Source organism: Alligator sinensis, unplaced genomic scaffold (genome assembly GCF_000455745.1).
Source record: "Alligator sinensis unplaced genomic scaffold, ASM45574v1 scaffold909_1, whole genome shotgun sequence".
Lineage (NCBI taxonomy): Eukaryota > Metazoa > Chordata > Crocodylia > Alligatoridae > Alligator > Alligator sinensis.
In genome coordinates, this window is record NW_005842862.1 from 435,424 (window position 1) to 446,185 (window position 10,762).

Consider the following 10,762-nt stretch of genomic DNA (forward strand, 5'->3'; position numbering starts at 1 on the left):
GGCTCCGTGACCGTCCCGCCAGCAGGCCCCGCTGCCCCGCGGATGGAGCCGGAGGAAGACCCGCAGGCCCAAGGGCGTGAGGAGGGGGAGAGCTGGGCAGGCCGCCCCGCCGGTGAGTGGACACAGCCGGCTGACACGAGGTAGTGGGGCTGCTCTCAGCTACGGTAGGAGCCCGGTGCCCCCCACCCCACGGCCTCCTCCCCCGGACCACGAAGGCGGCACCTGTCCCTCCCAGGAAGGCTCCCATCCCCATGGCCTCTGGGCTGTGCCCCTCGAGTCAGGCGCCTGGGCATCCGGGGAGATGAGCTGCTCCTCTCCCACAGGAAAACCAGGCCGTGCTTCCAGCTGGGAGCAGGCAAGAGCAGCTTGCCAAGGCGACCCAGCTCTGTAGGGCCCTAGGAATAGCCCCTGGTAGGGGGAGAGGGGGAGCTGTGCGGGTACCTGTGCTGCCAGGTGGGGCTCACCTGGGCTCCCTTCTCCTTGCAGGCATGGTGCTGGAGAGCGTGGCAGGGCAAGAGGATGCAGCAGTGGTGCCACAGGACATGGGCAAGCGCCCCTTCAAGTGTGTGACGTGCGGGAAGAGCTTCGGGGAGAGCGCAACACTGACACGGCACCAGCTGCTGCACGCAGCCGAGCGCCCCTACCAGTGTGACACCTGTGGCCGGGGCTTCTGTGACCGTGCAGCTCTGGCCACGCACCGGCGTAGCCACACGGGCGAGCGCCCCTTTCCCTGCCCGGCCTGTGGCAAGGCCTTTGCAGGCAGCTCAGCCCTGCTGGTGCATCAGCGTGTACACTCAGGCGAGCGCCCCTATCGCTGCGGGGACTGCGGGCAGGGCTTCCGGCAGAGCGCCCACCTGGTCCAGCACCAGCAGGGCACCCACAGTGCTGGTGCCCGCCCCCACACCTGTCCCCAGTGCCCCAAGAGCTTTGGGTTGCGCTCCACATTGCAGCGCCACCTGCTCACCCATGGAGCCGAGCGACCCTATGCCTGCCCACAGTGTGGCCGTGGCTTCCGGCAGCGTGCCCACCTCCGGCGGCACCAAGCCACACACACAGGCCAGCGCCCCTTCGCCTGCCTGGCCTGCGGCAAAACCTTCGCCCTGCACGCAACACTGCTGCGACACCAGAGGGTGCATACTGGCGAGCGCCCCTACCGCTGCGGGGACTGTGGGCGCGGCTACACGCAGGGTGCCTACCTGCGGCAGCACCAGCGCAGTGCCCATGGTGCCAGCCCCGGTGCCCGCCCCCATGCCTGCCCCGACTGTGGCCGTGCTTTTGCAGATCGTGCCAACCTGCTGCGGCACCGGCAGGGTCACACAGGCACCCGCCCTCACGCCTGTCTGCAGTGTGGGCGCTGCTTCACTCAGCGGGCGCACTTGCGGGCCCACGGGCGCACACACAGTGGGGAGAAGCCCCACATGTGCCTGCAGTGCGGTCGCAGCTTTGGGCACCGGGCAGCACTGGTTGCCCATGGGCGCACGCACAGCGGGGAGAGGCCCCACGTATGCCCGCAGTGCGGCTGTGGCTTTGCCCAGCGGGCCAGCCTGGTGGAGCACCGACGGAGGCACACAGGTGAGAAGCCACACGCCTGCCCTCAGTGCGAGCGCCGCTTCAGCCATCGCTCAGCCCTGCTACGGCACTGCCGCGCCCATGCTGGCGACCGCCCCTTCCACTGTGGCCAGTGTGGGCGTCGCTACAGCCGCAGCTCCAACCTTATCCTGCACCAGCGTGTCCATGCTGCTGAATGACACCACCCCACTCCTGTAGACCAGGCCCCGGGCATGGCTGGGCTCACCCAGGTGCCCTTTCTCTGCTTCATGGGATGCAGGGGACAGGGTCCTGTCCTGAACATGATGACAAGTCATGTACATTCCCAATGCCTGGGGGGTGAGTCCTGGGCTTTCCCCCTCCCACCCCACAGCCACTGCTGGACCCTGGGAGGGAGGAGGGGGCTTGTGTGCCCTCAGGTGCCTGGGCTGTGGGTTCTGGGCATGCTCAGCACCCAGCTCCTGCCAGCCTCATGGAGACCCACAGCCCAGGAGGCTCCTCTAGTGAATACTCCCAACATGTAGGAGACTCAAGTCCATGCTCCACCACTCTATTCCTGTGCCTGGGGGTCTTGAGGCCATATTCCCCTGACCTAGGAACCCTCCCTGCCCTTGCCTTTACTTCCCCCCCGCCCCCCACATTAGTACTGGGCCCCTGCACAGGACAGGGCTTGGCCAGAGAGAAAGCAGCAGAGAGGGGATTCTGGCAGGGGCCTGGGTCACGTTTTGGGTCAGAGCCTTGAGCACTAGGCTGCAGCCCCTACACCAGGGATGGGCAATTATTTCAGGCAGAGGGCCGCTTACTGAGTTTTGGCAAGCCATTGAGGGCCACATGACAGGCAGCCAGGGAAGATAAATATTAATTTTCTAAATTTTTTAGGGGCCCCACAGGCCAGACAGAACGGCCTGGCAGGCCACATTTTGCCCACCCCTGCCCTACCCATTCATTCTCATCATTCGCCGCAGCATGAATGCCTCTGGGCAGCTGTAAAGCAGAAAAGGCCCTGCCCCATGCATTCCAGCCCCACACCGTCATTTTGACTACCCCCTAGCAGGGGAGACTGTGAACCCACTCTTCACCCCATGAGACAGCACCAGGGCAGCGATGTGCCCTACACAGGGGTATTGCTTTGTTTCTGGCTCCTGCCAGGGCAAAGGTAGAGGCTGGGATCCAAGCAGCTGAGAGGCCATGGCAGAGGTGGCTCTTGGCTGGCACAGGCACACACCCACGTCTATTGCCTTGGTTCTTGCTGGTGCTCGGGCTCCAGTGCTCCTCTTCAGCAGGGGGGACAAGGTAGGGGAGTTCTTTACTCTGGGCACAGGCCTCTGTCTGGGTGACACCCCCAGCTGCTGTGCAGGGGAGGTGGCCTGTCCTGGGGCCCCAGCTCAGGGCGCAGGGGTCCTACCAGTGCCAGGTGACCTTGGGGTGCCACAATTCTGCTTGGTGGGGAATGGGGTCACTGAAAGTGTGTGGGGAGGGGGGGTGCAGGGAACTGGGTTTTAAATTAATTTTCTACCAGGGCTTGTTACAGAGCAAGAATAAATGTCTCAAATTCCTCCCAGGCCCCGAGTCATCTATGCTGCAGGCACAACCTGGACCCTCCTACCTACTGGAGGAGCCCAGGCTCCTCTGTGCTGGAGGGTGGCCAGGAAGCAGGGGCGGGGAGATGTTCCCATTCTCTAGGGTCAGTATGAATCACCTCAGTGCTAGTGACAATACTGGGCTCTCGTGTGGATCCATAAGTGGGACTGCCCTCCCTGTGCCTCTCCCCAGGCAGCACAGCTGCAGGCAGGCTGCAGGATCCAGTGAGTGGGGCAGGAGCAGCCCTGCAGTTACCCAGTAATGCCAATTCTCCTGAAAAGATCACAAGACCTGATTTCCGAGTTAAATTAACTCCGACTCATGATCTACATCTATGAACTCCGACTCGTGATCTCCTGATAGATCAAATCCTGGGATTTTTTTCTTCTGGTGCATGTAGAGAGCACCAAGCTGATAAGTCTGTGGAAGAGAAGGGGCTGGGGGGTGCAGACTGAGGTTCCATGGTGAGGGAGGGAGGGTCGCAGGGTCTGAGGTGAATGGAGCCCTGGGGCCAGGGGAGGCATGGGGGCACATGTCCCCTGAATTTGTGTGCAGGGCAGTGGTGGGCTGCCTACTGTGGGCTGGAGCTCTGCTCCTTTTGCCCTGGGAACTGTGCACATGCACTTCAAAAATAGCATTTCATGATTTACATTCCAAATCTCTTGGTTTTTAAGTTTGTCTCATGATTTTTGACACGGTGGGGTTGGCAATACTGCTCACCCAGGGCAGGAGAATGGTCATAGTCCCAAGGGAGGGTGCTACTTACAACTGGAAACAGGCCTTTGCTACCCCCTGTGAAGGACAAGTGTTCCTGCCCCATGTTCTGCTAGCTGGGAAGGGGCCTCCAGAGGTCACATCTAATCCAAGCCCCTGCCTGGGGCAGGATCAGCCCTGACCAAGCCAGCCCACAAATCCATCATCTAAGCTATTAGCAAAACTACAGAGTCAGCCCTGACGCAGCACTGGACATCACACCCAAACCTGCCACAGAGAAAGCAGGGGCCATGGCGGCCAAAAAAGGTGCTGCTGTAAAAGGTTGTTAATATAGGGACAAGAAACCCCAAGGAGAGGCTGTGTCCCTGCTACAGAGGAAGGCAACCTCCTCCCCCCAGAGTCCATACAGATCTGAGCAGGGGGAAAATTCCTTCCCGACCCCAAATATGGGGTCAGGAAGGGGAACCTCCAGATTGGTCCCAGCAGGCTCACTGGCACAGCCTAGCCACCATCCCCAGCCTGGGCTGCAGCCAACACCCAGTGCCTGAGGGAGGCATAAAAACACTCTGACATCCTTGTGGCCTGGACAAACCTGTAGCTAGAGACCTGCTGGAGGCCCAAGCCAGCAGAGGCTGGGCACTCATGCCCATGGTTGGCAAGGGCAGGCAGAGCAGCCCCCATGGGACCAGACATCTGCAGCCATATGGGGGAGGCGAGGGGAGGGGGAGGAGGCAGTCCCCAGCCCTGGCCAGAGCCCTAGAGACTGGGGAAGCCAAAGCACAAGGGCACGTGCCAGCAGCAAACCCCCCTGCCTCTGGTGTGCAGGCCTCACCCTGGGGCACAAACCCCACAGTGCCATGCAGGTGAGCTGGGCCCACTCTCCCTGACCCTTGCCATTGGTAGAGCCACCACTTGGGGTGGGAAGGTCCTAGGCCCCTGCCCCCACTCAACCCCATCCCCCTATAATCCCGAGCCCCCTGAGAGCAAGGCCTGGACACATGCCCTGGGGAGTCAAAGCTTTTATTCCAGCAGAGCCAACCCTACCCTGCTCCCACCCCCCAGCCAAAAGCAGCTTTAATTTTAAATAATAATAAAAAAAATACAGCAAGGTCCCCATGCCTGGCTGCAACCCCTGCCTCCTCATGGGGGCTCCCAGGCACAGCAATAACTTAACAAAAATAGAGATAACTCTGCAGGAGAGCAGCCGGTGGCTGGGCCGGGGCACAGGCGCTTCATCCCACAGCCAATGCAGGCTCCATAGGGGTAGATGGAAAGCCCTGGGTGGACACAGGGGCCCCTGGCACACAGTGAGCTCAGAGCAGTGAGGGAGGGGTTCCCCTCTTTCCAGTTCAGCTGGTGCCCCCACAGCTGCAAGGGCTGGTGACAGGAGATAAGGGTGCCTCCGGCACAGAGGAGCAAAACCTGGTTCTGCCATACAGAAAGGCTCCAGCTCCTGGGGAAACGGGAAGAGCAGCTCTGGGAAAACCACTGATGGCTTTAAAGTAGTGCCTGGCCCTGGCCCTGCCACAGCAGGATGCAGAGCACAGGACCTGGCCCCTTCCCTCCTTCAGTGCAGGCAGTAGTGGGGGGACCAGGGTACAGAGTCCAGTGCTGCAGTTACCCCAACCCCTGGGCTCAGTGCAAAGTGTTTCTGGGGAAGAGGGTAGGCAAAGGCCAACCAGGGGCCCAACCTAGCTCCAATACTATCACAGGCAGTGCTGGGCCCAGCAGGTACCGTTTGCCCCAGGGCAGTGCCAAGCCAGACCCATGGCACTAGGGGGCAGCCACCATTCTGGAAGCTGCCCCATGGAGGAAGAGGGCAGCTCCTGAGCCTCCCACATACTACCCTGGGCCTGGCACTGGGCAGTGCTGGGCGGGGCTGCAGAGGTAGGTGCAGGTGGCAGGAGCAGGGCAGGCTCCGGCATCAATCCTGTGTCAGGCCTGGCTCATGCCAAGAACACGGAGGGCTCCTGGGAGGCGCATGGGCGGCGCCGCAGGCTCTTGTCCTCGTCCTGCAGAGAGGCAGTGTGACGTCAGGGGAGCAGACCGGGCTAGACTCTTTAAAACAAGACCTGCGGCCTGCCCACACTCCCAACCACAGGACAGACCATGCCGTTAGGAGACCCCACCTCCACCTCCACACAGACCTGGGTCCCAGACAGGGGAGGGGGCTGGGCTGCATGGGGAGGCCAGCAGGCTCTAGGCACAGCAGTAGGTGAAGGAGCCCAGGCAGGGTTCAACCAGGAGCTGGGCGTAGGGCCAGGACAGGGAGTGCCTGTGGTGGAGGGGTGGAGCATGCATGGTCACCACCATGGCACCTGAACAAGCCTCTAGCCCCTAGGGCATCATGGACCTCTGGCGCAGTGGCCCTGCAAGCTTCAGGTGGGGAAAGGAAGGTAGAGTGAGGCCAGGCAAGAGGGCAGGGTACAGCAAGGAAATGGTGTGGAGCTGGGGTTGGGGCTGGGGAGGGGAGACGAGGCAGCAGGGACAGGACTGAAGTCCAGCCCAGGCCTCCCCCAGCCCCAGCAGAGCAGGAGGTGCTTACGTTCTCAGACACTCGGTTGGGGGCCCACTCGGATGGCGTGGAGGGCTCTTCCTCACCCCGCCCCACCTCCAGCCCCTCCTCCTCATACTCCGTCAGGTAGTCGGACTCCTCACCTAGGCCAAGCAGACAAGCAACAATCCCTCCCTGGCCAGTGTCAGTGCCAGCCCCCTGGCCTGCCTTGACTCAGCAGGGCCAGCATCCTCTCACCTCCCCTTCTCAATGGTGCCCCACACTCCCAGCCCACATGCCCCCGCTCCCCAAGCCCTGGCCTTTCTACACCCCCCACACTGCCTACCTACCCCAAGCCTACATCCACGTGCTCCTGGCAGCACCCAGAGCCACGGTCCCTGAGGCAAGAGCCAAGCCTCCCCAGTCCTAGGGTCTCCAAGCACAGGTATTGTGCTCCATCATGACCCCCCAGTTGCTCCATGTCTTGCAGGACAGGAGTGCTGGACATGTAGAGCTCCCCCAACCCCATGCCCGCACCCACTCACCATCAGCGTAACCATCAGACAGGTAGGTCTTGGCAGGCTCGATGCGAGAGACAATCTCTGCCAGGTCTGTGAACCCTGCACTGGGACATGTCAGCACCTGCAGGCGAGAGCCATACTAGCTAGAGCCAAGACAGGTGGCCCAGGCCTCCAGGAGGGGAGCATGTCTGGGAAAGGGGCACAGGGCAGGAGCCATTCCCAACTATGGTCTAGAGACAGTGGAGCTGCAGATGATGGGTACAGGACAGGCCAGCTCACCTCATGGATGGAAGTGGGAGAGGCCCAGAAGACACCCGTAGCACAGGGGCATAACCCCTGTTCCTGTACAGGTCTGCAAGACGCTTCCCATTGGCTGCAAGGCCTGCACTGAGGGGAAGGCTGTCCATCCCCCAGCTCCCCTGGAAGTGGGTAGCTTCCCTGCCCCTCCTACCTGCCGGTTGGAGAGAGACCCCCTTCCCTCGCACCACTCACATCCATGCGCTTGCTCTCATAAAAGTCAGCTGAGCGCCGGTCCTTCACCATCTTCTCGATGATGTCACCGCGGCTCCAGCCGCTGAACACCACTTTGCCATGCTGGTAGCCCACCTCCTGCAAGAACACAAGGGTGATGGGCCAGCTGCAGAGCCCGAGGAAGCTGGCCATAGCATGAGAGACAGCCCAGGCACCAAGACTTCCAGGGATGGCTGGATGGAGGAGGCTTCCAGTCCCACCCTCCTCCCAGCATCACTGCCCCCAGCCAGGACTCACATAGATCTCATCAAACTTGCCGAAGTCCATGGTCTTGAAACGGTCAATGGGAGGGCGGATGTACTCACAGTACGAGCTAGACTTCACCACCTCCAGCTGCCGCACGCAGGACACATAGGCCAAGCGCGACTGGATCTCTGCCATGTCTGGCACCTGTGGGCAGGGGATCAGACAGCTGGAGTGGGGGATGCAGTGGCACACCAGGGCAGGGTGGGAGTGGGGGGTCCCAGCCTGAAGCCAGCTCTGCCCCAGGGAGAGCCAGTGCCTTTCTGCTGCAGACAGCCAGCTGGTGCAGGTCTCTGCTCAGCCAAATGCACCCAGCTGACATCAGCCCCAGACCTGGGTGGGTGAGGGCTAGGGGGCCAGGGCCTCACCTTGACCTTCTCAGCCCAGGGGTTGAGGCGGGTCCAGAGCAGCCACCAGCCGGACAGGCTGTCCCCATAGTTGCACAGGTCCGTCTCATCCTGGCTGCCCACATCGATAGCTATCACTGTCTTGGCACCCATGTTCCGGGCAATGTCCGCTAGCATTGGAGACAGCGCATCAGGGACGGACGCACACAGACCCAGCTACACCCAGACAGACAGATGCCAGCCCTCCCACAGGGCCCCCACAGGCAAGCAGGCAGGGCGGGCAGTGCTATTGATTCATCCCCTTGTTGGCAACAGGCACCAGCCAGGTCCAGAGGCAGGCAAGACATGAAGGTTGGGGCAGTGGGGCTCCACAGCCTAAGGGGACCCCCCCTCCCCCCAGCGCAGAACTGCAGTTCAGTTCCTCTGAGCCCAGTCCAGGAAGCAGGAGGGAGGCCTGTGCTGCGCCATGACCCTGCAAGCCAGGCCACATGCTAGATGTGACAGCTGCCAGGCCAAGAGAACTGGACGCTAGGCTGCAGCGAAGCCAGGCAGGGCAGCTCTGCAGGATGTGTGGCTCTACAGTGGCCACTGACTACAAGCAGATGGGGCAAGCAGCAGGGATACAGGAAGGTGCTGGGCTGCGGCCAGGCCTGGAGAAATGTGGAGCCAGGCAGGACAGACAGCTGCTTTCAGCATGGGATGGAGCAGGAAGGCTTGAGAGCATCCAAGGGCACAGGTCTAGCTGGAAGGTTGCAAGTAGGGGCTGCACCCAGGGAGATCTGTCTGTGTGCATAGCCACCATAAACAGGCAGGGCCATGCTGAGGATGTACCTAACCCGAGTCTCCATCTCTCCTGCAAGGAATGATCCAGTGTCAGCCCCCTGCAAGACTGGGGAGCCATCAGCCCCAGAGGGTAGTGGGCAGGCCAGGGTGCTCTCTGAGGCTCCAGGCAGTGTGGGAACTGGGCAAGCCTGGCTTCTTCAAAGGCTGCATCCATAGGGCTGCTCCTTTCCCAGCAGTTCTAATTTTGCATCCAGGCACCATGACCGCACAAGAGTGAAGCTGACACAGCTCCAGGCACCCAGGAAAGAGAGACACCTGCCTTCCAGGGAGACTGGGTTGGCTAGAGCCAGCACCTTTCACATCTTGCTGTGCTTGGAGCCCATGGCTCCCCCTGCCCCATGGCCAGGAGCTGATCCACAGATATCAGCTTCCCAGCCACCCACCCCAGGGAAGGCACACGCCAGCCCCGGTCCTGTGCTTTGGCCTGCAGGTGCTGCCCTTCTATTTGGCTTGCAGCTAGCCATCCTGGAAGCAGGGAGTGACTCTGCCATGCTCAGAACACCCAGGCCCCAGGTCCCTCACTGCCAGGGAAGGACCCCGGCCCCCAGATGTTCCATATTGCTCATATCGGAACAACCCCATCCTGACCCCTGCCTGGGAGTCAGCCCATCCCAGGGGGCCACCACTGCAGCTGTATCCAGAGGTGGCAGTTGCACAGCCCCCAAAGATCTGCACCTGCTGGCAAGCAGAAGCCAAACCTGAGGCTGCGTGCCACATGCTAGGCAGCCCCTATGGAGCAAGGTGCTTGTTTCAGAGACTGCAACAGGTGGTGCCAGTGTGTCCTGTGGCACCCAGTAGGTCCCCCACTGCTGAAGAAGTTGTGGAAATGGAGGGGCATGAAGGGGGAGCAGAGATGGTGGCAGCATCCTGGGGTGGCCTGCAGGGGGTGCTGTGCTCCAGCCGGCTGGCAGCATCTCTGTGGGCAGCAGGTACTTGCCTGGCAGGTTGTTGATGTAGCCGCCATCCATCAGCAAGTTGCCGTCCTTGGGGTCGCAGAGTGGCGGTAGGTACCCAGAAAGGGTCATGCTAGCTCGCACGTACCGCCACAGCGAGCCTGACCAGCGGGAACAAAGGGAGTCAGGAGAGCCGACACCCTGACCCGCCGAGCCCCTCGGGGGCTGCCCCTTGCCCCTGCCTGGGCCAGGGTGTCTGCACAGCATGGGGACGTATGGCTAGTCTCCGTCCCAGCGCCCACCAGGGCCTGCGCCTGGTCCACTGGGTCGCCACGCTGTGCAGAGGTCCCTGCCGGCACGGCGTGTGTCTGAGCAGGGTAGATGGATCCAGGCTTGTGTCCTCAAACCAGACAGACCCAGGTCTTGCTAGGGAAGGATGGGACATGGCTTGGAAGGAGGAACCAACTCCGGGCCTGTCGCCTTGGCTCGGCCTTGCCCTGCATCTCGCCCCTGTGCCCGCAGCCTGGGGGGGCCAGCGGGGAGCAGGAGATGCTGACCTGGGACATTGTTAACATAGCAGCCGTCCACAAGCATGTGGCTGTCCTTGGGGTCGCAGAGCGGAGGCAAGTAGGGGGTGTAAGACGCACTGGCTCGGACGTAGCGCCACACACTGCCTGCTGGATGGAGAGGAGACTGAGTCACAGGGACAAGGGGAGTACAGCAGGACACAGCACAGGACAGGACAGCACAGCACAGCAGCTCCAGAGACACAAGTGCAACAGAAGGAGAGAATTGAGAGGTGGGGGGGCTCCCCTGCAGCAGGCTGGAGCGCAGCTTGGGCTTGGCTCTTCCATGTGGACTGGTCAGTGCCAGCAGGCCACGGAAAGGTATGGTCCTCCTCTGGACCCCTTCCCCACCATGCCTGTGGGGAAGCAGCCCAGCTTCTGCCTGAGGACAGCACTGAAGTTGGACTGGACCATCAGGCCTCTCCTCAGCTCAGTGTGACTGAGCCCAAGACCAGCCCTGGCTACCCCTAACTACTGGCAT

At 61.7% G+C, this 10,762-nt stretch overlaps 2 protein-coding genes across 7 annotated transcripts in view; one reads left to right on the forward strand and one right to left on the reverse strand.

Moving 5' to 3' along the window:
- LOC102373937 (zinc finger protein 252-like) overlaps nucleotides 1–3,104 on the forward strand; it is a 19,033-nt gene extending 15,929 nt beyond the window's left edge. The window contains exons 1-2 of one of the 2 annotated variants that reach the window (XM_006035638.3): nucleotides 7–112; nucleotides 487–3,104. In XM_006035638.3, coding sequence (XP_006035700.2) covers nucleotides 43–112; nucleotides 487–1,748 — 1,332 coding nt within the window. In that variant the 5' untranslated portion in view covers nucleotides 7–42 and the 3' untranslated portion in view covers nucleotides 1,749–3,104. Of the gene's footprint in view, nucleotides 1–6; nucleotides 113–486 lie in introns of those variants that run through there. The other variant, XM_025191841.1, reaches the window with a different exon arrangement.
- PNPLA6 (patatin like phospholipase domain containing 6) overlaps nucleotides 2,837–10,762 on the reverse strand; it is a 34,676-nt gene continuing 26,750 nt past the window's right edge. Inside the window, exons 30-37 of one of the 5 annotated variants that reach the window (XM_025191813.1) lie at nucleotides 10,273–10,392; nucleotides 9,760–9,876; nucleotides 8,001–8,149; nucleotides 7,627–7,779; nucleotides 7,351–7,467; nucleotides 6,883–6,979; nucleotides 6,389–6,501; nucleotides 2,837–5,855 (exon numbers count right to left, since the gene is read on the reverse strand). In XM_025191813.1, coding sequence (XP_025047598.1) covers nucleotides 5,790–5,855; nucleotides 6,389–6,501; nucleotides 6,883–6,979; nucleotides 7,351–7,467; nucleotides 7,627–7,779; nucleotides 8,001–8,149; nucleotides 9,760–9,876; nucleotides 10,273–10,392 — 932 coding nt within the window. In that variant the 3' untranslated portion in view covers nucleotides 2,837–5,789. The remainder of the gene's footprint in view (nucleotides 5,856–6,388; nucleotides 6,502–6,882; nucleotides 6,980–7,350; nucleotides 7,468–7,626; nucleotides 7,780–8,000; nucleotides 8,150–9,759; nucleotides 9,877–10,272; nucleotides 10,393–10,762) is intronic. The other 4 variants (XM_025191814.1, XM_025191815.1, XM_025191816.1 and 1 more) reach the window with 4 other exon arrangements.